This window comes from Esox lucius, chromosome 20 (assembly GCF_011004845.1).
Source record: "Esox lucius isolate fEsoLuc1 chromosome 20, fEsoLuc1.pri, whole genome shotgun sequence".
NCBI lineage: Eukaryota > Metazoa > Chordata > Actinopteri > Esociformes > Esocidae > Esox > Esox lucius.
Genome location: NC_047588.1, coordinates 36,083,024 through 36,109,869, shown reverse-complemented (window position 1 = coordinate 36,109,869; position 26,846 = coordinate 36,083,024). Strand labels below are relative to the sequence as shown.

Below are 26,846 nucleotides of genomic sequence, written 5' to 3'. Positions count from 1 at the left end.
AAGGAATACTGAAAAACTGAAGGGAACCCCATTTGAGTGAAAATGACCAAAATGTACTTTCAACCTTTTGGGATGTGGTCAAACTGCCTTGAAATTCAGACGGTGTACGATAACAGTGAATGTGTACAACACGTCTCCAGGTTTTCAAGGCATTTCAGATTGTTTAGAAGAAACACCTCACTGACCACCAACACAAAGCCCACATCTGAGACTCCAGGCCGGTCACAACAGTCACACACTGTTCCAGGCTTGGGACTAGGCTTAGTCATCATCTAAATGTGCAGAATAGGCCTAAGAATAGCGGGATTATTCAACAACTTGCCTGTCCATTTCATTGGTTTATGGCTGTGTGACTACGCCGGAATATACAGAGTTTCATTACCCATCCTGAGTCAGGTCATTATGGTCTATTCACCTCACCACTGCACACATACACACCCAAACACACAAACACCCACTCCCAAACACACACACACACACACAAATACACTATGACAGGTCAGAAGCATAATCAACCAGAAACAGACAGTGGAACCTCCTCCGGCTCCTTGCTTCCATCTTGCCCTCAGAGCGGACTTCACTATGAATATGAAACAGGAAATAGTAAATAAACCTCCCTCCCGCACTAAATTACAACTGACAGGCTGAACAATATGAGAGCTTAGAATAACGGGGGCTGTAAGGTTTGGGGGGGTCTAAAGATAAAAGATCTAATTCTAGTGTTGAGCTCAGTGTTTTTTTTTTTTTTGTTGTTGCTCCAAGTCATTTCCTACTCACGCGTATTTATCTACACTGGTTTGGGTCCCTAATCATGAATTCCCGGGTTGTGTTGAAGTCTTGTCAAAGCTTATCTTGCCAACTATGAAAGACCATAACCTTTTTGACATTGGTGCGTAAATTGCGTATAAATCATTACCCTGCCCCGCCATTCCATAGAACTATCTATGTTGTTGTGGTAACGCCTCTGAAAAGCCTCTTCAGGGGAGCGGGCATCTGTGGTTCTACTGTATGCAGTTATGAGAGCGACAGCATTTCAAAGGGTCTCAGTGTCAAGGATAACACCGGTTTTATTTTGTGGTTGAAAACCTCCTACGTCCTTTTTTTACATGCAGGGATATCAGTTCTTTCTGTTTGTCCTGATGAAGTTGTTCCTGCCGTAGGATTTATTGAAGAATAACTCTACCTAGTGGCCACTGTTTTTTACTGCAATTCGAAATATTACTGGAATGCATTTCCTTCCTGCATCACTTCCATTAATGTTGTATTCTAACACCCGTGTGCTAACAATATTTCATGTCGGAATATCACTAGTAAATCCACTATAGATTACTTCAAAGGGCTCGTCTTTCAAATACTAAATATACACTGCTCAAAAATATTAAGGGAACACGTATTCATCACAGTATAACACCAATTCAATTAACTTCACGGGTATCAATCTGTCCAATTAGGAAGCATAAGTGATTGTGAGTCAATGTACCCTGTTTTGGTGCAAATGAAAGTTACAACAGGTGCACTGGAGAGGCAACAGCAAGACCACCCCCAAAAAGGGAATGGTTTTGCTGGTGATGGCCACAGACAAATGCTCTCTCCTTATCCTTCCTGACTGATTCTTCTCTAGTTTAGCATTTTGCTAGTGTCCTTGTCACTACTGGTAGCATGAGGGTCCTTGTCACTACTGGTAGCATACCTGCACCCCATTCAGGTTGCACAGGTAGTCCAGCTCCTCCAGGATGGAGTCTCAAGAGCATGAAGGAGATATCAGGAGACGGGCCATTACACAAGGAGACCTGGACAGGGCCATAGAAGGGCACCAACCCAGCAGCAGGACCAGTATCTGCTCCTTTCTGCGAGGAGTAACAGGAGGAGCACTGCCAGAGCCCTACAAAATGACCTCCAGCGAGCTACTGGTGTGCATGTTTTTGACCTGTCGGAAACAGACGCCATGATGGTGGCATGAGGGCCCAACATCCTAGTGGGACCTGTGCCCACAGCCCAGCACCGTGCAGTTCGACTGGCTTTTGCCAGAGAACACCAGACACCGTGGTGAACGTTATGCTGCCTGCAACATCATCCGGCATGACTGGTTTGGCGGTGGGTCGGTGATGGTCTGGGGATGCAAATCCTTGGAGGGGTGCGTATGCAGTGGGGCCTGGGTTCTTCCTAGTGCAGGACAATGCCCGGACTCATGTGGCCAGAGTGTGTAGGCAGTTCCTAGATGATGAAGGCATTGATGCCATTGACTGGACCTCACGTTCCCCAGACCTGAATCCAATTGAGATCCTCTGGGATGTTATGTATCAGTACATCCGACGCCGGCCAAGTAGCGCCCCAGACTGTCCAGGAGCTCACTGATGCCCTGACCCAGGTCTGGGTAGAAGTGGGTGTGATCTGGGCCGTCTCATCAGGAGCATGCCCAGACGTTGCTAGGAGTGCTTACAGGCATGTGGGGGCCAAACAAACTCCTGAGTCCCATTATGTGTTGCTGTGATGAAATCCACGCAAGTTGGAACAGCCTGTGATTTCAATTGTTTACTTTGATGTTGTGTGAGTTTGAATCCAGCCCTCAATTGGTAGGTGTTTTTGGTTTCCAATGACCGTTGTTACGTCATTTTGTTCTCAAAGAATTATACAGTGTACAGTAAAGACTTTGGTCTTTAATATATTTTGATCATCGAGACCCGAACGTTTAGGTGTTCCCTTAATTCTTTTGAGCAGTGTATATACACATAGTGTTCAAGGGAACCCTGTTAATTTTATTAATTAACTAATTAACTCAGCCTCGCCCTTATTATTATTAACTGGTCCATCATCCCGCAGAATATCATCTGAGACAGTGTTAAGGGTGGCATATTACAACAAGGTCATGTTTCAAAGGGACACAGTTCATTTCATGAATTTGGTCCAGAGCTATTCACTATATATCCTCAACTGTCTTGCTGCAGTCTGGAAGATTGTGTGCCTCTGCTGGGGAAATTTATTTTTCTGCGTTCACAGGGCATTTGAACATAAATGGGTCTGCTCAATGAAGGCAAGGGAGACATTACCTTAGCTTCTGTGCTTGAGGTATCTCCCTGTTGCTCCTTAATAAAACCTGTTTGTTCAAGGTTGAATTGAATATCAGACCCTGACGTAATGAATGGTTTCACTATCTGTATTTGTCATGCAATACTCTCATTTTTAATGTTGGTTATTAATGCTTTAGTCCCAGACTTGTATATTCATGTTTTGTATTATATAAGTTATATGTTTTGTGTCAACCCAAGAAAGAGTAGCTGCTGCTTTTGGCACTTGATAATGGGGATCCTCGTAAAAGTCTGAATCCGAGTGCATGGTACAGATTTGTTGTGCCTTAAATCACCCTCTCCTTTCAACCTCAGTTTTCCAGGGAATATGTCATGGAATACAGCCATATCCTTGAAAGAGCGGAAGAGGAACATTATTATTCTGATGGCTCACCAGTAATTCCCCACCAAAACACACCACATTTTACACCTCAGAGGCCTTTCAATCGTCGAAATGTTTTTGAATTACTCAACATTCTGATAGTTCACATCTAAAAAATACAATTAAGAAAACACTTCTCTCTGTTGGTTGTGTTAGTGTTAAGGTCAGTGGCACTCTGGAATACTTTTACAGAGTCAGGTAAATCATTGTTCACAGAAAGGAACTGATACACCGTTAAAGGCTTTGACAGTGGGAGACTATAAAAAGCACAAAGATGATTCGCAACAGATTTGAGGGTGACTCTGGTGCTGTATCAGTTCATCTAGATCGTATCTCTCCTGGTGATGGATGCCCACTTACTGAAATATTTTAATTAGGCTCCTTTATAAATAAATGGCAGAGCGGAGCCATGATGAGGCGGGATATTGCATGACTTTTATCTATGGAGACTTGGCCCTGTGCCAATCATTTCATACATTATCCTATAGATGGGGGCAGGGATTGATTAATTCGCTCCTGGATAATATATGCTAGAAAAGTGTCCAGGTCTGTAATTCAGTCCACTGTGGACAGACTTTGTAAAGGTACAGTATGTGAACCAAAATAAGTATTGTTTAATTTATGGATGGTATTTCACACTTTCATAAAGGTTCATGTACTCATACAGTTATTCACATAATTTGTTGGCAGTGATACTGGGATATGATTTCACCTGCCCATGGGACGTTGATACTAAAAGCGAATAGCTCAGCCAGAACCCATCCTTGCAAACCCCTGGTGAGAGGTTGTTGTGGGATATTTGTTCCTCCAACAGAGGTAAATCTGCGCTGCTATTATGATGAATAGGATGGGATCTGGGCTATCTATGAGATCTGCCTACTCCATTCTGCTTATCACATGCTTAATTGACACTAGAGCTTTTCTCTGTAGCTCCACCAAGATGCTAAACTTTGCACCTCGGTGCCTCCCTCCCTGTGTTTATCCTCAACGTAATGCGGTGACATTCCTGTCAAATCGGAGTCAAAACGTTCCTGAAATCATCACTAGTTTGGCTGCAGGAAACAAAAGTATCAGTTCTGTTGCCAATATCCATTTGGATACATTTCAAGTAAATAATTCACAGGTTAGTTTTGGCGGGTTAGTATGAACGGAGTATTCTACACAGCATGTACACTTCCTACTTTCCTCCCTCTCCCTGTCTCTCTCCCTTTCTCTCTCCTCTACCTGTCTCTCTCCCTGTTTCTCTACTCTCACTGTCTCTCTCCATCTACCTGTCTCTCTCCCTGTCTCTCTCCTCTACCTGTCTCTCTCCCTGTCTCTCTCCTCTCCCTGTCTCTCTCCCTGTCTCTCTCCATCTACCTGTCTCTCTCCCTGTCTCTCTCCCTGTTTCTCTACTCTCACTGTCTCTCTCCATCTACCTGTCTCTCGACTCTCCCTGTCTCCAGTCACATCAGCTCTCTCCAATCTTTTGCCACTGCATTTTTATTTATGACTGTGTCAGCAGTCCAGCCGCTATCTCCCTCTGTGCCAAAGTAGGTCTAATCTATCCTGCTCTCTCTCCCTCTCTTCTCTCTCTCCCTCTCTCTTCTCAAACCTGCTCTCTCTCCCATCTTTTCGGATAGCGCCTGCAGAACTCTTACGTTTTGTTATTTAAAAATATCTGTGAGATTCAGCGTGTGGTACAAGAATCCTTGGCGTGTTTTGCATTAGATTTCAGTGAACATGATGTCTCAGTAGACCATTCACTGTACTGCACATTTTCAAATTCCTGCTGGCATCTTTTCAAATGACTCTTGTTAGCTATTAACCATTATCTCCTAATTTCAGCATACTGGCAATGTTCTCCTCTATGACTAAGTTGTTATTTCTCTCCCTCTCCTCTCTCTGTCGCAACTTCATCTCACCATCCCTCTCTCCTTCTGTCACTCTCTCCACCTCTCTCCTTCTATCTGTCACCCACCCCCCCCACCTCCCCTCCAGCTGACAAGAGTCCATGTCATCTCGAGGAGGCGCCTGGGCCGTGCCGAGGTCTGGTGAGCCGCTATTTCTTTGACAGCCGGAGCAAAGAGTGCAAGCACTTCTACTACGGAGGCTGCTTTGGCAATGCCAACAACTTCAGGAGTATGAAAGAGTGCCAGGCCCGATGCCAGAACCCAGGTGATGCGTTGCTATTGACAAATACCTCTAAAAACACTGCATTTGTGGCCTAAGGGGGTACAGTGGTAGATAATATACAGTGGGGAGAACAAGTATTTGATAAACTGTAGATTTTGCAGGTTTTCCTTACAAAGCATGTAGAAGTCTGTAATTTTTTCCATAGGTACTCTTCCACTGTGAGTGACGGAATCTAAAACAAAAATCCAGAAAATCACATTGTATGATTTTTAAGTAATTAATTTAATGCATGACATAAGTATATCATGCAATAAACATACTTTTATTGCATGACATTCACAGTTGAAGTGTACCTATGATAAAACTGACAGACCTCTACATGCTTTGTAAGTAGGAAAACCTGCAAAATCGCCAGGTAAAAAAATACTTGTTCTCCCCACTGTATATTATTACTATATAAAAAATCTAGAACCTCCTGGTAGTAATGCCATGGATCCTAACCTGGTCCCTGTGGTTTTGGAAGCAAAACAGCCCCACCACATGACATATGTATGGCCATACTGCAGTGGAGTGGAGTCTTTTTTTATGCCAAACCTTCTCTTTGGTGTTTTTGTTAAAAACTCTTATAGTGTCACCTGACCAAAGAACCCAGCTCCATTTAAAGCCCCAATGCAGTTTAGTAAACTCCTGGGGTGGATAATTAGGTCTTAATTTGAGACGTTGAAATAGCTTGTTGGCATGGAAATTGCGTGGTATTGTAGTTTTGGATTTACCTTGCCAACCATTGTCTTCATTGTGCATAGGGGCAAAATACATTTGGGTCCTCTTCCTGGCCGTTTCAATACAGCTGTAGTTGATTTAAAGATCTTATAACCCTAATAGTGGAGATGGGTATTTTCAGTTGTGTGGCTATTATATTTTGATAGCCATTACTTAATTTCTAAAAGTTAATACATTGAAAAGTAGATGTATTAACTGACTAAATGTGTCTAAAAAAATGAAAGACAAAGTGTTTGATTATGACCAAAACCAGCAGAAGTAATATAACAAACAATGCTGAATAATTTTTTACATTCTTCCAATTTACCAAAAAAGACCATAGAACTTATTTCGGCTCAAAATGATTGTCATGAATGTAGTGACTTCTCTTCTGAAATAGGTGTTAAGAAATCTTTGTTGTAAACAATTAAAACATTTCTATTACATGCTATAACTTTTGATATAAATAAACCATAACATTTGTTGGCTCTATGGCAGAAATCAGCACTCTGGCCCTTAAAGTGGACGTGGCCCCAAAAGTGGATGAGTCCCCTAATTTGGAGATCAAAATTAAAGAACCCACCAGCGAAATCAGTGTTCAGATCCTCAAAGCAACTGGTAAGACAGCATGTTCATATTAATGTAGTTGAGGTTAATGTTTTTGTCATCCTTAAGGCATTACAAAATGACACCTCAATAAAGAGATGTAAAAAAAAAATGTATTATGCAGTATCACAAAATATATTTCATCTGATCTCACAAAAGGGATGTCCCTAACCAATAACCATATATTCATCTAAGGTTTCAATAACAACCGTTGCATGTAATGTACGCCTACTCTTTCATGCTAAAGTTCACTGGGCTAGGATATTACCCAGTTTGCCCAGACAGCCTTTTATTTCCCTGTATGCCTGTCAGCCCTCCTGTCGGGCTTTCTGATTGACAGGGTCAGGAATAGGAGACTATGGGGCCTCTGAGGAACATGAACCACAGACACTAAGTTTGGAGGGTTGATGTCCTGTCAGACATGTTCAAAAGAAAGAGGAAAAGACTGAGGGAAAAGTTCTACAGAGATAGCCCAAACTCTTGTAGTTTTTTATTTTGTTTTGAATGTCCCGTGAATGTGTTAGTTATTCATGAAGGGTTCAAATGAAATTGGATGTTCTGAATTCATTTTGTGGATCAAGTCACATCAGAATAAAAACACGATGACGTCTATGTAATTCCGCTTCTGTAGTGCTGCAGCCTCTTAAATTGTGCATCAAGCAAAAGAGGAATGTGCTAGTCTATGATGAATCTGTAGCCTACTGCTATTTTATACAAATGCCCAATGATATTAATTACGATACTACGCAATATACCTCTGCCAGGTAAGTCAACCTTGTAATTTTGATAAGGATTTTGGGAACGTTTAAATAATTTCTGTCATCCTACAAAAGTCAGCCGAGTAATCAAGTAAGCGCCTCAAAGGAAGACAGGAAATGAGTTAAATATTAGGTAATTAGACAGAAATTGACTTTAAAACATACTAATGGCCAAACAGGGGTTGGTTGCTAACAATTTTGCGATGAGTAGATAGAAGCCTGTGAATTCTGAGTGTCCTGTTTTTCAGGTGAACTTGCTTTGAGTGACTCACACATGCAACAGAACCATTCCCAACTCCAAGTAACAAGTGAGCACATTAACCAAATCAGGTCATTTCCTGAGAGCGCCGTGAACCACTGTAGCTTGATAAGAGGGGACAGTCACACCACCACCTCAGGAACCGTTTAACTGTGGATTAACAAACTGAAAATTTTCACGAGCACGGTCATGTCACCTGTACCTCCTCCCTTTTCATCCTTTACAACTGACAGTGATTCACTGGCCTTTCAGTGGGAGTCGCTGCTATATGGTTGTGTTGGTGTTCATTAACCACCAAGGAGGTCGCCAACACAGTACAAAGGGGCACAGAGAGTCTGTCCTCCCTCGCTCTGTCACAGACCAGTTGTTATGATTCATGTTAAAGAATTTCACCCAGGTCAGTGAATCCAGTACAGGAATGTTCTGTATACAAGCTTGTTAGTCAATGCTTTCTGACATCTTGTGGATTTTTCCACAGTTTAATTCTTGCATTGGCAAAAACAACTTGATTTTGTTGTTCTATATTTACAAAGTAAAATAAGTTAATGAAGTGGTCATTTTTGGAGTTTTTAACTTTCCCCAGGATGTAAGCTACAACTTGGGGCAACCACATTGGTGGGAGAGACCATTTCATTCTATTGGAGTCAAGTATTTGCCATATTTGATTTGAATGAATCAAAACATTGCGAGGCATGTTTCCAAATGCAGAAGTGTTTCCAACATTTGATGATATGAACTAACACTTGGCCATTATATCCAGTCTGAGCCAACCACTTGGTATTACAAAAGAGAAGCTAACAATGTAATACAACACTAAATTATGTTCTTTCATTTCACCGTTGAACTGGTTTCAATGGAGTGAGTTTTATGCGGCAGAGAGACAGCTGAGCAGTACTGCTCTACCAATAACAATGATAACGGCAAACATTATAGCGTTACAGAGTTGTAACGTTACAGAGTTACAACATCAAATTGTTACAAGGTCATAGCATTACAACGTTACAGAGTTACAACGTCACATCGTGGCGATTAGTGTGTGGGTGGATAAGACACATGAGGGAAGGTGTTAAATAATCTGTTTGGTTGGTAGAATAAAGTCTGGGAATATTGTCATATACAGAAGAGTTCAAACTTTTGACTGGTACTGTCTGTGTATATAATAACCTTCTTATTAGCTAACAATGACTTCATAGAACCAAAGACAACTTTTGTAACACTAAAGACACACTTTCTTTATTAAAGTTATCTTTGGTTCCATTGAGTCACAGTTGTACATCATGACAGCACATCATTTCTAGCTCACAACTGCTTGCGCATATTTCTTTCAGACTTCACTCCTCCGGAGCTCTGTTTCAGTCGCATTGACAGGGGCACGACTTGTGAAGGAGAGGAGGCAAGAATGGAGAGGAGGTACGTGTACAACCCCAAGACGAAGAGATGCCAGTGGTTACGCTACAGTGGTTGTGGTGGTAACAAGAACAATTTTGTCCTCAAGAGACACTGCATAAAGATGTGCATGAAGCCGGGTAAGATCTTAGTTATCTATTATCTCCAAATGCCAGTCCTGTAGAGCAGTGGTTCCCAACCCATGGTACTGGGACTCCTGTGGGTACTTGTCAACGCGTGGTAGTTCCGAAGACACATGAGCCCATAACCTTACTAGTATAATCCAGATGAAGGGGTATTTCAGGGATACTCAACGCTATTTCAGTAGGGGACACAGTTGCCAAAAAAGGTTGGGAAACACTGCTTGTAAAATGACTGCATGTGCTGGTTTGAATTAGGTGTGTTTTTACTAAATAACATTAACTTCACAAGTGAAAGGTCTATTTCCTGACTATTGCCGTAGAGAAGTGTTACATATTGGCAGATTGTCATTTGTGTTGTTCCATTTTCAGGGTACACTGACAAAAGAAATACCATCCGGATAAAGAAGAAGAACTTAAACATTTTATTTCGATCTGTTTAAAGCAAGGCCTTATCGTTGAAGCATTCATACATACACTACTTTTTCATCTTTATTTATGTCATTCTTATTGGACTTTGGTATTAATTTGTAGTGTTACAATAACTGTATAAAATTGTTTGGTCTACTGTGTTATTTGTATCGTTTAAAAACATTTAGGGAACCTATGTTAAAAGAGTTTTTTGTGGTATCAGAGAAACGAGAAGAAAATCACATTATAAATATTGGTATATAATTGCTATATCCTTTTTGTGGACACCAGACAAGTTTGTTTTATTGATAAATGATGAACATTAAGGAAAACATAGCACTCCACTGCTCTGCACATGCATTACAATAAGGCACATAATCTGTATGATCTATTACATTGTCTTTGTTATGACCTCTTCATGTGAATCATGTCATTCCTTGGGGAAAAAATAAATACTTCATTGGTTTAACTAAGGTGGAACAACAATTCTGATTTTGTTCATATTGAAAAACGACCTCTTTGTAATTTACTTCACCGAGTAGTGCAGGTCTCAGACACAGGAGGGCAGTGTTGTATTGTCAGTATAATATAAAATGACCTTGCCCCCTGGCCTTCACCCATAAAGGGGAATGCAAATGGACAAATTAATCATTCGTTTTCTGGTTCTTATCATTGTCATTTTTTGTGTGTGTATGTTAGTAATGACAGCATAGTCTTAGTCTATGCCATTCAGTTGCACCCTTAATACGCACACTCAGTTGTCTTGTGCATATAAGCCCGACTGCCTTCTGGAAACTTGACAGCATGCCCTTCCAAGAAGAGACGAAATGTCGGGAACGTTGCTGAATTAATTTGATCCATTGTCCATTATTGTCCTAATGGTTAATGCTAATGAACGAAAATGAAGAAAAAACCTGAAATATTTTCCATGAAACTTCCAGATGAACTAATGTTGCAAAACCATATCATGGCCATACAATCTGAGTTGAGTCCGTTACAGGAACCTACAAGCAGTCTGCGTCTATTCTGAGGGTTTTATGTCGCGGTGCGCCGCTCTGCTGGACAGTAGGTAATCTGCGCTGCTCAGCTACGTTGTTAACTGGGGAACATGATGCAAAGGCCATAAACATAAAACTTGTATTTTCTATGATAGTTTTTTTTTTTCAACTAAGGCTACGTCGAATTGATTGTGAGTACATCTGATGTGATTGGTCAGAAGAGCAATTAGTGGGGTAAATAATCCGAAATGGGAAACCTAAGTAAATTGCAAACACATAATTGTATTCATTAGGATTAACCCATATCCCAAACCAACCTAGGCCAGAGCTTCCCTAACTCTGTCATATAGGGCCTCCCAGGGTTGAGCATTGTAGTTTTAGCTCTAGCTTGACACAGCTGACTCAAATAGCCTGAGCAATGCTTAATGATGACTTGAACATTTGAATCATGCATTGCCTATTTGAAATCAGCTGTGTAGCAAACACCAAAACGTGCATTTTAAATAGATCACCTGGTACGCTTTTGCGAGGAAGAACGCTTCTGAATTGGCTAGGATACATATCCATCACCGATTTCACGCGATTTCATTTGGGTAGCCAGGGCCAGATAATCGAATCCCCTCATATTAAAGCCTGGTGGGTTCTCCCGAAGAGTTTTTGGCTAATTCGTGATGTAACAGGAAGTAGCTAACGATAGTAAGAGCTTTCCACAACCTGACTTCAGTTCCAGCCCGACACTTTATTCATTGAGCGTTGGAAACCGTTGGGTTTGGTTCACAATCATCGCTGCGGACGTTGCATTTGGTCTGTCGCTGGAGTGTTTTGTCGGCTAATGTTACTTTCTAAATCGCGCTGGCATTGGATTGTAAACTATTATAATCAGGTAAGAACCATTCGAGTAGCCTATAATAAACATATTTGCATAGCCTATGTTTTATGGTGACTATTTCATAGTTGAATCTATGCAAAGCTGATTTGTTTTTATACCAAATCAATAGTTTATTAATATCCAATTGAAGACCATGATAATCAGAAATAGTTATTTTGTAACAAGCCGCATTGTCGGATAAATGTATAGACCATCTGAACTGGCTTCAAATCTACCGGTTTAATTTCTGTGCACTGTTTATATAGATAGCCTAGTGTATTTTATTGTAGTGATGCATAAACAAATGCGCATATCATACTGGCTAGTAATGTGCATTAATATTTAACATACTTCTACAGAAAAATGTGTAGGCTATGTTGGATATCGCTGTATGCAGCTGTGTGTACGAATAGCGCTAATTTGATCATTTACGATGCTGTAGACAGCAGTAGGCTACAAGCAATTCCAAATAGTCTGAATATTTAATCGGTGGCTTAGGTTATGGTGTTGACGGATTTGTTGACCTATTACAGCCTTTCCAAGAAACGTTTAAAATGTTTAAAGTAACTGGAAGGATTGTTAAAGAAAACAAATGCAAGGTGACTGGAAGGTTTCTCAGCAACATGCATAACATCTTTACAAGACAATTAGAACTCTGGGAAAATGAACTTGTTTATTCGGGCTCCATTCATTGCGTTTTTTTACAACCTTGCATGATTGCTTATTGGAAATCTCTTCGAACTTTATAATGGCACCTGCACATAAAGGGTTAGTATTTGGCTACCAACAACGTTTTTGTAATGCACGTGCGTGCATTACATGAAACGTGTTATTCCAAAACAAAAACGATTGCCTTGACGTTATACAAGTGAGAGCCTGTCACCAGCACTGCTCTTTCATAACGAGTTGTCTGGAGAGTTTTTCTTATTTTGGTCAACATTGGGTGAAATTTAAGATAGCCACCTATTTGATAATGTTTTTTCCGATGCATGAAAAAATTGTTTTTCCACCGATACTGATACGCTCGAAAGCTCGAAAACGCTGATACGCTGATACGCTCGAAAACCATATTAATAAAAACGCCAAACATAGCCATCAAATAATAAGCATGGTGTGGCACATCCAGTTGAACTGATATTAACTGACAGCATTGCCTTGTGGTCACTATATTTTTTCACCTGTGTTAGTTGAAGTTGTTGAATCATCCGCATGGTTATGTAAGACACACATTAGACATTATGAAATGTTGTGGGGCAGCTATGGGGAAAAACGTAATGAAAACTGTAAAGATGATGATGCTCACATTTTGGCAGATTTTGCCATGATATGCTGACAAATGCCGAGCTATTTATCAGTGAAGGGAATGATTGGTTAGACATTAGTACAAAGTACAACTGAACATCAAAAGTCCCATCATCGTAAAACCCTTCCAGATGTATTTTGCTGACACTGTATTGTTGCAACGTGGTCTCATGACACTACGTAAACTATTTTACGAAAATCCATGGCACCCGATTTCGTATGATATGTGATGTTACGTTAGGTTACATTACAATGCGCCACCAAAACGTGCGATTCATGACGAAATTATTAAAACATAACATATCTCATGAACGCTATTACATATTAAATGTTACGAGCGCTATTAAAACATAAAATAACATACGAACCCCTGACAAACATATGATATTTATGAACGCTATGAAAATGTGTAAATAATGACACATTTTTAATGTTTGACCTGTGCTTCCAACCGGCGACATTTGGATGAGAAAGCAGTCACCCTACCCATTGCCCCTAGAATATGTTATCAAAGCATTTTATCGTTAAAGTTAGGTTAACGTTAGGCATCACAGCACTGGGGTTAAGTTTAGATATCACAGAACTGGGGTTAAGGTTAGGGTTAAGGTTTGGGCTACTTTTAGGAAACAAAAAAGGTTAGGTTAAGGTTTGGTTAATGTTAGGTCTCACAACTCTATGGTTCAGGTTAGGGTTTGGGTTAAGATTAGGTATCAGAGCACTGGGGTTAAGGTTAGGGTTATGGTTTGGGTTAGGATTACAAAGAAAATAATTTAAAACATACCACCACTCACCTTTGCTGATTACAGCTTCCTCGCTGGAGCAGTGGGTAGCGCATATGTCTGGGATGCTGAAGTTTGTCAGTTCGAAACACAGTTTTCTGTTTCTTTTTCTCCATTCTGACTCTTAATGTTATTTAACTGAACATAATATATCTTACGAAATCCCCTGGCTAAAATTTCCATAAAATAGTCTGAGTAATCCTTCTGAGACCAGGTTGATTCCTCCCCTGCTCTTTAGCATATTGCACTCTCATGAGTGGTTACCTATTAAACATACACAATAACCTACAGCCATAGAAAAACAGGATATGAAGTGAAATATTGCTTTGAAATATGTTTACAATCCTCAGCTGATACTCCAGCATCATGGTACTTGTTGGCAATGCACAATAATTGCACAAATCTGTGTTGTTACAGTACATGGCAATGTTAGAAAAAAAACATATATCTCATCATGATTCATGTATTGTAATGGACCCACAGTTGAGTCGCTGAAGTCTGATTTAGCTATTTGTCTGTTTGCTGCAATGACGATTTAAATTCTTATTTTCAGGTTGAGAAAGGAAGTTACTATGGCTAAACTCCATGAGTTGGTAGCATACACAAATCGATGGTTGTGGTCAAATACATTGCTAGGTGTAAAGTAGTTGATCAGTGACAAAAATAATATATAGCCTAATGGTTTGAGGTCTATATACAGTATGCATCTGATTATTACTGCTCAACATAGCATGAAATGCGCATTGCTATACAGTAGTAGAATAAATAGACTAATTTGGCTGAAGTCGATGAGAAGCTAATTCAGCAGTGTAGGTTGGTGTTCATCCTTGAGGCAATTCATGATCTTACCTACGACTTGCCTTGGACTACGTGTGTTCACTCCAAAAACCTCTTCACATTGTTTCTGAAATTCTAAAGTCCACGGAGGAAAATAGCCTTATTACCGCGGTACCTGGCTCACTTGTAGTGTTTTCATTCTTCTCATGACATCTTCACTGAGCAACACATGCTGTGGTTAGGGAAAATAGTGCCAGCAAATTGTAGTGGTTAATTTCAGAAATCGCTGCTATCATGACAGATTACTAAACTTCGAAGAGTTAGAAAAGTTAGGCAAGTTTTCCATGCAGTTTTTGCGTGCAGTGCAGCGTTTGCTTATCAGGCATGACAATTTCAGTTCATGAATTTGGACAAATCTAATGATGCTAACTCCTGGCTGGGCAAAAGTAAAGAATGGCTTGTTGTGGAACTAGATACCATAGACTTTCTGACGCGACACCAGGGGTGTTCACCTATTTCATGTCAAACTATCCCTTAAAGTATATGCTAAGATTTTTTTTTGCTGTCTCACCAAATGGCCTCAAGGATAGAGGACAGCAGGAGAGTGTTCTTGGGACTAAATACCTCATTAGAAGCCAGCTGGCAGAAGTGTCTAATAAATCCGCCATGATTTGCACTCAACATCTTCATTGGCCAAGTGTTTACGTAAATATATGAGCTCATGTAGAAGAAGCAACCCACAAAAAAGTGTTTTGGTAAGCATTGTTTTGAATGTAAAGCATTTGTTTCAGATCGCTCCCCCAAACAATCCTGTGTTGTAGGTATTCCAGGCCAGACTCGAAATGGAATATCAAATGTCACTGTAACAAAGGTGCCTCCATGACTTGGTTACATTGCCTCAAGAGGCTCGGCAGTCGCCGCGGTGCAAAGAATGCCCAGGCTGAAGCATCCAGAGGAGTCAACGTGAAGAGCTGCCCTAATTGCCCTCCACTACATGTGAATGTGAACCCCTTGCACATGGTCAAGAAATGTAATGCAAACCATCCACAATGCAGGAGTAACAAACAAACATTATGATATTATATTATAGTATTATACTGAGAGTTACCTTAAAATATAATACTGTTCAAAAGTTAAGCCTGCAAACTATAGAGACAATTCCAAACAAATTCTCAAAACTGGGGCCTCTCCTTACTTTGTAAATATCTAAAAAACATTTGAAGTGACAGCTGTCACACAGTTTCAGACATCCTTCCCCTCTCCCAGACATATCCTCCTCTGGGCGGGTATGTTGGCAAGGGGTGATCATTCTGTCCCTAGGGAGCTGATAGAGACATATTTCTGATCTGCAGAGACGATTCTGCCCACTGCTTATCCGTTACCAGTAAATCATCTGCCGCGTTTCGGAGTGGGGATGCACTCACAAATGCCTGAGGAAGCTCTCATCATGCTGGAGGCCTCAGGTGGTCCAGAAGACATGGGACCGCTCTTCGGAATACACAGTATATATAGCTTTCTCTCTCCACCACATGCACACTCTCCATCTCTCTGCTTTTGTTCTCTCCGTATCTCTTTCTCTACCCTCTACCTCCCTCCGTCTGCCTCATTCTCTCTTTGTCTCTCTCTCCAGCCCTGTGGTTTAGTCATTAACCTGTGAGCAGGCTAATAACACCACAATCTCATATCCTGTCTCCATATTTTATTACCCTTCATATGCATTCAAGTGCATCGGGCCATTATTGAATCCCCCCTGTCCAAACAACAACCTTGGAACGCATCATGTCTGATGTGTTCCGTTCTCCCTGGGCCCCGGCTGTCAGGCTACACTCAACAACTACAATGTGGCTGATAGCATCATTCACTCAAACCTCCCTTTCAGTCGCTAGATTTAATTACAAGTCCAGTTCCAATGACATTACATAGACCATCCGCTGCACGAATATGGTACAAATATATATGCAGAGGTTTCTTTCAGTTAGCCGTGTCATTGATTATATCTACTGCGGCTGACTGGACTGGGCTATTGTAGCAGCCGGGCTCTTTGCACTGCTGGTGCTATGCTTATATGTTTTCTGTCCTTGGGTTGCAACCTGATCTCAGGGGACTACATAGACTATTTTACGTAAATCCATGGCCCCCGATTTCTTATGATATGTTATGTTACGGTAGGTTACATTACAGTTCGCTACCAAAAACGTATTATACATTACTAATTGCTTAAAACGTAACATATGTTATGAATGCTAATAAAACGTACAATATGGGACGAACGCCAGAAAAATGTATCATATGTTACAAACGGTACGAAAACGTATCATACATTATGAATTTGCAGAAAACATCCAAGCCTTGTTTCAAACAGGTCACATAAGGCTCTGAAGGCGGGCGCCCTACCCATTACTCCACACAGGGATTATGGATGTGGGGGGACAAGTAATGGCCTTTGTCAAGGTTGCGACAATATGTAATAAATGCATTTTATTGTTACAGTTAACGTTAGATATCACAGCACTGAGGTTAAGGTTAGGTTTAAAAGAAAAGGTAAGGTTTAGGTTTGGGATAATGTTAGAAAATGAAAAAGGTTAGGTTAATGTTTGTTTAGGGTTAGGGTTAGGTATCACAGCACTGGGGTTAAGGTTAGGGTTAAGATTTGGGTTAGGGTTAGAAAGAAACATGTAACATATTGATAACACCATTGTAACACCATTACTTGCTGCCTCAGGAAGTTCTTATTTGGAACAGTGGGTACAGAACCTGTGTGTGGAGCAGAAGGCCTTGGGTTTGAAACATGGTCTTTCACTTAAAAAAAAATTATTATAACATTACTTTACCTAATGTAATATATCTTATTAATTTGGCTGTCAAAGATTTATGTAAAATAGTCTGCCTAGTCCCCTGAAACCAGGTTGGTCTGAGATGATGCTTTGTGAAAGATGTGATATGGTATGGTAGGAACAACTTGTGTCCTTTTATGGGGATGTTCTGTGTTGATGCTTACTAAACGAAATACTCAATATTTTTTACCACAGGGAGAGAGAGAGAGAGAGAGAGGGTCCCTGCTCGGTCACAATATTTCATTTCAGCAAATTAAACACCCACCATCTCTTATTGTTCTGAAATTTTTCTTTTCTTTTATTTATACAGGGAAAACCAACTGAGACTAAGATCTAATTTACAGTGGTGCCCGGTATTACAACAATAAACAGTAAAAACATATACAAAATAAAGATTTAAAACAGATTTGAAAATACAATAAGTAAAGTGTCGAATTGTACAGTGTGGTCATGTTAAAATGATCCAAACTTATGTTTGTTAACAAAGTGACAACCATATATTTGGTTTTATTTGTATCCAAATTGAACCAATGATCTCTAATGATATTTGGTGAAAGTTGGAAATCACACTTGCACAAAAAATATTTGTGCAAATGATGGCACCTCACTGTACAATACTGTATCATCCACAGCCTTGTCATTGTCCCGTCGCACTCCAGCCCCTCCTTGTCCCTGTGACTATGACCTGCATGTTGGGTGGGGAATGTGTTCTCCTCATCGTGTGTAGCAGAAAAAAATATCCTGTTTGGTTAAGCAGTGTGTCTTGATAACGTCTTGATAATATGAGCATGGGTGCACAATTTATATAAAAAAATATCAACCGGTTTTAATTCATGTGCAGTGCAAAACACTAGATCAGGAGATCAGTGCTAGTGACCGCTGCACATCGCTAGTTAGTCAACGATGACAAAAGACAAAAAAAGGAATACAGTGAGGTTTATTTGATCTCCTGCTGATTTTGTACGTTTGCCCACTGAAGTGAAATGATCAGTCTATAATTTCAATAGTAGGTTTATTTGAACAGTGAGTAACAGAATAACAACAAAAACATAAAAAAAATGTTATTAATTGATTGGCATATTAATGAGTGAAATAAGTATTCGACCCCTCTGCAAAACATGACTTAGTAATTGGTTGCAAAACTCTTGTTGGCAATCACAGACGTTAGACGTTTCTTGTAGTTGGCCACCAGGTTTGCACACATCTCAGGAGGGATTTTGTCCCACTCCTCTTTGCAGATCTTCTCCAAGTCATTAAGGTTTAGAGGCTGAAGTTTGGCAACTGGAACCTACAGCTCCCTCCCCTTTTCTATGGGATTATTGTCTGGAGACTGGCTGGGCCACTCCAAGACCTTAATGTGCTTCTTCTTGAGCCACTCCTTTGTTGCCTTGGCCGTGTGTTTTGGGTCATTGTCATGCTGGAATACCTATCCATGACCCATTGTTAATGCCCTGGCTGAGAGAAGGAGGTTCTCACCCAAGATTTAACGGTACATGTTCCCGTCCATCGTCCCTTTGATGAGGCAAAATTGTCCTGTCCCTTTAGCAGAAAAACACCCCCAGAGCATAATGTTTCCACCTCCATGTTTGACGGTGTGGATGGTGATCATGGTTATTGCAACTTTCTCCTCTGACCTCTAGCATCAACAAGGCCTTTTCGTCCACAGGACTGCTGCATACTGGATGTTTTTCCCTTTTCACACCATTCTCTGTAAACCCTAGAAATGGTTGTGTGTGAAAATCCCAGTAACTGAGCAGATTGTGAAATACTCAGACCGGCCCGTCTGGCACCAAAAACCATGCCACGCTCAAAATTGCTTAAATTACCTTTCTTTCCCATTCTGACATTCAGTTTGGAGTTCAGGAGATTGTCTTGACCAGGACCACACCCCTAAATGCTTCGTGCCCTGGATGTGCATCCCACAAATCTCCATCAACTGCAAGATGCTATCCTATCAATATGGACCAACATTTCTAAAGAATGCTTTCAGCACCTTGTTGAATCAATGCCACGTAGAATTAAGGCAGTTCTGAAGGCGAAAGGGGATCAAACACAGTATTAGTATGGTGTTCCTAATAATCCTTTAGGTGAGTGTATTATGCAACAGTACAAAAGTCTTCTTCGGATAAAAGCATGTACTCATAACTAAGACATATAATAAAAATAAAAGAATAAAAATAAAATGGTGAAGTTCTCCCCAACGACTAGTATACAATTTCAGGTGTGTTTGACAAGTGATATGAAGCTGTGGCTTGGAGAATAGTTTATTCCACCCAGTTATTTAATGTATTCTTGGTGGACCTTGGTGGTCGCATGGCTCATTGGACTATTTCTGTCGCACAGCCAAACCCGGAGTGCTTCACATCTTTCACATCTTTCGCTTGGAGTTTAAGGGGGAGGACTGAGAAGAACGGTAGTACGCTGGAACAAAGGAAGGTGCACAAACCTCTGACCAATTGAATTATGTGAACTTAATCAAAAAGAAAAGGACTAGAAAATAAATGACGTTCACAAAAATCCCCTCGTCGACACACAAACCTCCTCCAAAATTAAAACAATTTACAGAATGAATGCACAAATTACCATGGTTACCATGTGCACACTCTAGTGGAAGTATGAATTATTCTTCAGCAGCAAACCAGCTGCTTACACATAGCTGGAGAACTACTCAGAATTGCAAAAGAGAAAATGTAAATTCTCATGCAAATTGGCTTGTAACATTTTCATAGAACATCTTTAGCAGCAATATCATAAATCATCCAACTTCTCTATAAATAACACATGGCAATATCTGTGTTACTAATTATGTTCACTGTTCAAAACAGTTATTCATTTTAGTCTCTTCCATTTCTATATCAGGTTCTTCTGTGTTCAAGCTGCAGTACAAGTTATCTCTGACCGTGTTTATACCAGGGCATATAGAACACCGATGCACCACGAATCTCGAGCTTTCAAGGTCACAAACCATCAGATCCACAAGTGTACGTCAGCCTGTGTCCACCTTTACTGCAGTATCTATTAGAGTAACATTTTAAGTTGTGGTACACAGACACACGGTGTAGACTGCTGAATATAGAGGGACAAAAACTGCAATATCCAGTGTGTTTTGGGAGTAACAGAGGTGGAAGTTACTCTGTGGTGGAAGTTACTCTGTGGTGGAAGTTACTCTGTGGTGGAAGTTACTCTGTGGTGGAAGTTACTCTGTGGTGGAAGTTACTCTGAGGTGGAAGTTACTCTGAGGTGGAAGTTACTCTGAGGTGGAAGTTACTCTGAGGTGGAAGTTACTCTGAGGTGGAAGTTGCTCTGAGGTGGAAGTTCCTCTGAGGTAGAAGTAGCTCTGAGGTGGATGTTACTAAGGTGGAAGGACTATTAGTATGCATGTCCTCACCATCCAGTGGCCCACCTCTGCCCTGCCCTGGGCAGAGTAGTAGAGGTGAAAACACCTATGAACCCTATTCTTGTATCTCCTATATACTTCCTATGTATTTAGAGAGCTGTCTGTGGTCTGCATAGTACATACTTTATTGTAGGGCATACTTGTTTTGATGCACTCTGATGACATTCTCCTCCCACTCAGATATCAGTGTTTGCATGGCTTCACCATCTATGTGCATATGTGCATCACAAGTTGTTGGCGTTCTCGATGTTGCACTGCGCTTACCCTTTGTAATGCTTTGTACAGTGCCTGTTTGCTGTATGCATCTCATTTCCATACCGGAATGTATATACTTTGCGTATCACATTCTTTTCCAGTTGACGTGCAACAACACTGGTACTGCAGTGGTCTACGCGAGTTTCTCACATGTGAGGGAAACGCTCCCATTGGTCTACTATGGGGTCTGTGCTGTGGCCCGCACATGGGGGGGGGGGGGGGTGTATTTGGCCTCTGTGAGATGTCTTAAAACAGAGTTGAAATGGATCCAGTGCTCAGGGTTATTTTGGTCACCGCCAGGCGTGTTGCAAACCTTCTACATCCAGGCCGAGGAGTTAACATGCCAACTAGCCTCCAAAGAGATCAGGGATTAATCTGGTAGAAAGATTAGGCACTTTTCAATTCAGTCAAAATAATTCAATATTTTATGCTGTAGCTATTTCTACTCATAGTGAAATGATCTCACAGTAATCTTGGTTTCAGCATAATAACCTTCTATTAATTCTAATCCGTTCAAACCTCCCTTACAGGTATGCTCTCACTTATCAGACCCAAAATAGGATATATAGGGGGGTGACATTAGCTTTCAGCAATTTGTTTGCAAAACCCAGAAGATCAAAAACAATCAGTTTTAAACAATTTCTCCTGGAGTTTTACTGTAAAGCGCAGTTTAAAAATATACTGCATATAGAAATGTCATGCAGAAATGCAAGTTTGTCATCACACAAAACGCACAAATGCACAGCATTTGTTATAGCGTAGCTACATTTAACTCAGATAAGAAGAGAAGTGCTACACTATTTGGCTTGCAGCCACACACTGGCTTAAAAATGAAAGGGTGCATACTGTATTTCTTGACAAACGACATGTAACAACACGTAACAGGCTATCACACATAGCAGTGAAAAACTACAGAGCATAAGTAAACCACATCTATGGTGGGTTTCAATGAATCCCAGCCTAAGATTACCCTTTGACATAACCCAGACCAGTTTGAAATCAGCAAATCGTAGGATCAAAATATGCAACGTCTTCCTGACCCCCATTTTCGTCCCGGGTTCCTCAGGAAGTGCATCTGGTGAAGAAGGTGGGTTTCTTCATCTTTGTTTAGAAGATGTGCCTAGGGAGGGAAATGGACGGATGGGCGGACATTTTTTTATGGTTCCAATAAACAAACTAAATACAGAGATAGTGATCACATCATTAAGGTCTACGTTTGGCCTGAGGACCCCTGGCGGATGACATTTAGTGTAATCACTAGACACAACACTGCTCGGCATGTGCGTGTTTACCCAAGGCACTTGACAACATTTGAGCATCAAGTGACCTGTTGAAATGTGGTACGGCCCACTGGAAAGGATGTGGGAATATGAGCTGGTTTTCTACAGGACTCTGTCTCAGGTTTCTTTAACTTTAAAAAGAACGAGGCTACTGCATATCAGAAAAGGATTGTTCCACTTGTCTACTGTATACTGTAACGCAAAGCTATGTTAAAGATTTCCACCTGATATGCATGTAAATTATTAAATGTTCAGTTGGCTTGTGCAGTGTTGCTCGTCCTTGTTGTATTTATAAGCAGGTATTTTTACTCCTGTACTTTTACCCCTCCGTGCAACATAGCACGGAGGGGTTAAAACAAATTCTTTCCTACTGCCATCCTGTGTGTGTCCCAGTGTGTGTGTGTCTGTCTGTGTCTGTCTGTGTGTGTCTGTTTGTGTATGTGTTCCTCCCTTAGGAGAGTTCCCTTTTCATATTCGCCTGGTAAACAAACTGGGTGATTACACATTGCCTTGTTTAAAGGAGACATGACATTGAAAGCAGCACATAGCATTGCCGATAAAAGGCTAAGTGTAACTGAGCATAATTTTTATGAGTTGTTATTAATTAAAAATGCTAATTATTGTATTGCTTGAGTAATTGAAGGTTTTAAGGCAATGCTTTATGTTTAGGTTGGCACTGAAGATATCTAAAATTAGTTTACTGTTTTAAGACAAGGTCAAGGTCAATTTTATCTTTGGGATTGAATGCAAAATGTCAGGCTTTTTCCTATTACTTTGCATTTAATAGCAGACTCATTGTAAACGATATGGTAAAACTGCATGAACACAAGTGGATACATTGGGCTGAATGGATTCCATAGTGATTGTCACCTTAGTTAAACATTGATCTGTATTTGTCTTTTTACCTTTATTTTATCAGGAATCCACTAATCTGTATTTTTCTTTTAATTTAAGCAAAATTGCTAAATCTAAGGATCTCAGGGCCTGTGTATACAATACACATCCATACAGTATATACATTTACAGCTACACATCCGCTGTGAATTACACACAGATCCTCAAGGCAACACACAATAAAACATAGAATGTAGGCTACTGGCTTCTTTAGAAAAGATGGCCAGTAGACCCTTGCTGTCCTGATGGTTGCTGTTGTTTGTAGGGTCCTGATTCAGCAAGATACATTGCACGATATTTGAAACACTGGCTGACGTTGTACTTTAATCTCATCAAAATGTCCAGATCTCTAGTTTCAACCATAGAAGGTCACTTGTGATTTTGAATTTTAGTTAATGGAAAAAAAGGAAAATGGATGTGATTCCTCTTCAAAATAGCAAACATCATTAGCATATTAGTCCAGGCCATTAGTAGTTTAGCATGTGTTTTTGCAATGCTGTGTGACTAATAGCCTGCTATACCATTGCGTGTTTAATAGCTATTCAGCACCAGTGTTGACTCCTTGAGACTTCCTCCTGAGGGGACTGGTTTTGCTAGCCTTATCTTAGCCCTTAGTGGGTAACACAATGGTGGGTAGATTCTTGAGTGTGTGCATGCCAAGCTTTGGGTGGGTTTTCAAACCCTCTGTAGCCAGGGTGGGAAAAGACCGGCTTGGCATCTGGGTTTGTCATTTGGGACTGGAGGGATGTGGGCCTAAGGTATTTCACTTTTAAGCGTCTTCTCTCCTCCTAACACAAGCATCTTCTTTGCTGTGTTAATTTCTGCAAAGTCTTGGCAATTCATTTTCCCTGAAATTGCGATTTGTGAATTTCTAGTGAATATTTGGAAATATTTCATGATAAAGATGGTATAGATCATTTTGCAATTTGACATGGAGTTAAAAGACTGAATGAACGTATTCCACATTTTTGTTATGCAACAATTACCTAAGATTACAGTCAAATGGGTCTTCACTAATGTTCTTAAGAACAAATTATAAAAATCAATAACTTTATAACACTATATAAAATTAGAATGAATACATACATGAATACAATGAAAAGTAATAAAAGTCTCTTGTGTTTTCCAAAAGGCAATTGCTTTCTTTTGAGATGGCTAGGTAAAATGTCATGAAGACATTTTAAGACACTGGGCAAGTTGAAGACAGAAAACGCAGATTAAGACCCAAAAAAAGCTGCCTGCTTCTGATGAACAGTACGCAAAAGTCATTTCCTGGAAGGACAGAAAGAAATCCACTAAAATGCTTGGTCAGCATCTGGCAGAGTCATCTGGCACCAGAGTACAAACAATCCGCAGAACGAGTTGTACCTACTTGGGAGTGGAAATCTTCAGATGTAGCACTCACAGTATTAGGCTACCTCATAGTCCCGACCTCAACATAATTAAAGCTGAAGTCAAACGAGGAGTTATGGCAAATCCTGCAAGAAGCTTGGAATTACTTACCACAGGACTACCGGGAAAGAATTACGTGACAGTCTACCAAAGCAAATGGGGAGTTTTGTATTCTAAGAGTGGCCACACAAAATACTGACATGTTTTCAAGACAGGTTTTTGTTACATAGACAAGGTTTTTGTTACATATCATTTTCACATTTCATGTTTCTTTGTTTACTTCATATAATGGTACATATAATGTTATATAACACTAAAATGATTTATTGTATTTTTTTTTTAACTAATGCAAATTCACTGCCACGATAAATGGCTATAAACAATTTCCTCATATGGCCAATATGGCCAACTTTTACACGGTATACATACATTGCTCAAAATAATTAAGGGAACACAATCACAGTATAGCACCAAGTCAATTAACTTCAGGGATATCAATCTGTCCAGTTAGGAAGCATAAGGGAATTTGAATCAATATTGCCTGTTTTGGTGCAAATTAAAGTGGCAACAGGAGCACAATGACCCCAAAAAAGGGAATAGTTTTGCAGGTGGCGGCCACAGACAATTGCTCTCTCCTTATCCTTCCTGACAGCTTCTTCTCTAGTTTTGCATTTTGGTAGTGTCCTACTACTGGTAGCCTGAGGTGGTACCTGCACCCCATTCAGGTTGCACAGGTAGTCCAGCTCCTCCAGGATGGAACATCCATACATGCTGTCGCAAGAAGGTTTGCAGTGTCTCCAAATACAGTCCCAAGAGCATGGAGGAGATACCAGGAGATAGGCCATTACATGAGGAGAGCTGGACAGGGCGGCAGAAGAGCATCAACCCAGCAGCAGGACAGGTATCTACTCCTTTGTGTGAGGAGGAACAGAAGGAGCACTGCCAGAGCCCTACCAAATTACCCCCAGCAAGCTGCAGGTGTGCATGTTTCTGAACAAACTGTCAGAAACAGACTCCATGAGGGTGGCATGAGTGACAAGTCCGCCATTGGCGCACCGTTCTCTTCACAGATGAGAGCAGGTTCACACTGAGCACATGTGACAGAGTGAAAGAGTCTGGAGATGCCATGGTGAACGTTATGCTGCCTGCAACATCATCCAGCATGGCCGGTTTGGCGGTGGGTCAGTAATGGTCTGGGGAGGCATATCCGACACAGCCATGTAGCACCACTGACCAGGAGCTAACTGATGTCCTGATTCAGGTCTGGGAGGAGATCCATGATGAAGTTCATCATCATGAGTTGCTATGATGAAATTCAAGCAAGTTGGAACAGCCTGTGATTTCAATTGTTTACTTAGATTTTCCGTGTGAGTACAGTAAAGATCTTTAATATACCATACCATACCATCTTCTTCCGCTTATCCGGGGCCGGGTCGCGGGGGCAGCAGTCTAAGCAGGGATGCCCAGACTTCCCTCTCCCCAGACACTTCCTCTAGCTCTTCCGGGGGGACACCGAGGCGTTCCCAGGCCAGCCGGGAGACATAGTCCCTCCAGCGTGTCCTAGGTCTTCCCCGGGGTCTCCTCCCGGTGGGACGGGACCGGAACACCTTCCCAGGAAGGCGTTCCGAAGGCATCCGAAACAGATGCCCAAGCCACCTCAGCTGACCCCTCTCGATGTGGAGGAGCAGCGGCTCTACTCTGAGCTCCTCCCGGGTGACCGAGCTTCTCACCCTATCTCTAAGGGATCGCCCGGCCACCTTGCGGAGAAAGCTGTATCCGGGATCTTGTCCTTTCGGTCATGACCCAAAGCTCATGACCATAGGTGAGAGTAGGAACGTAGATTGACTGGAAAATCGAGAGCTTCGCCTTGCGGCTCAGCTCTTTCTTCACCACGACAGACCGATACATCGACTGCATTACTGCAGAAGCTGCACCGATGTCTGTCAATCTCCCGTTCCATCCTTCCCTCACTCGTGAACAAGACCCCTAGATACTTAAACTCCTCCACTTGAGGCAGGCACTCTCCACCAACCTGAAGAGGGCAAGCCACCCTTTTCCGACTGAGGACCATGGCCTCGGATTTGGAGGTACTGATTTTCATCCCCACCGCTTCACACTCGGCTGCAAACCGTCCCAGCGCATCTTTAATATATTGATCTTTAATATATTTTGCATATATCCGTGTGCCA

General features: G+C 41.1%; 2 protein-coding genes across 7 annotated transcripts in view; both read left to right on the top strand.

Moving 5' to 3' along the window:
* The window catches only part of tfpia (tissue factor pathway inhibitor a), a 48,683-nt gene extending 38,328 nt beyond the window's left edge, over nucleotides 1-10,355 (top strand). Inside the window, exons 3-7 of one of the 5 annotated variants that reach the window (XM_010889922.4) lie at nucleotides 5,428-5,604; nucleotides 6,820-6,939; nucleotides 7,934-7,993; nucleotides 9,273-9,470; nucleotides 9,843-10,355. In XM_010889922.4, the coding sequence (XP_010888224.2) occupies nucleotides 5,428-5,604; nucleotides 6,820-6,939; nucleotides 7,934-7,993; nucleotides 9,273-9,470; nucleotides 9,843-9,913 (626 nt within the window). In that variant the 3' untranslated portion in view covers nucleotides 9,914-10,355. Of the gene's footprint in view, nucleotides 1-5,427; nucleotides 5,605-6,819; nucleotides 6,940-7,933; nucleotides 7,994-8,177; nucleotides 8,342-9,272; nucleotides 9,471-9,842 lie in introns of those variants that run through there. The other 4 variants (XM_020041483.3, XM_010889923.3, XM_020041482.3 and 1 more) reach the window with 4 other exon arrangements.
* Nucleotides 10,356-11,412: 1,057 nt separating this feature from the next.
* calcrla (calcitonin receptor-like a) overlaps nucleotides 11,413-26,846 on the top strand; it is a 41,180-nt gene continuing 25,746 nt past the window's right edge. Inside the window, exon 1 of one of the 2 annotated variants that reach the window (XM_020041543.2) lies at nucleotides 11,413-11,762. The gene's annotated coding sequence lies outside the window, so the exon portion shown is untranslated. The remainder of the gene's footprint in view (nucleotides 11,763-26,846) is intronic. The other variant, XM_010889926.3, reaches the window with a different exon arrangement.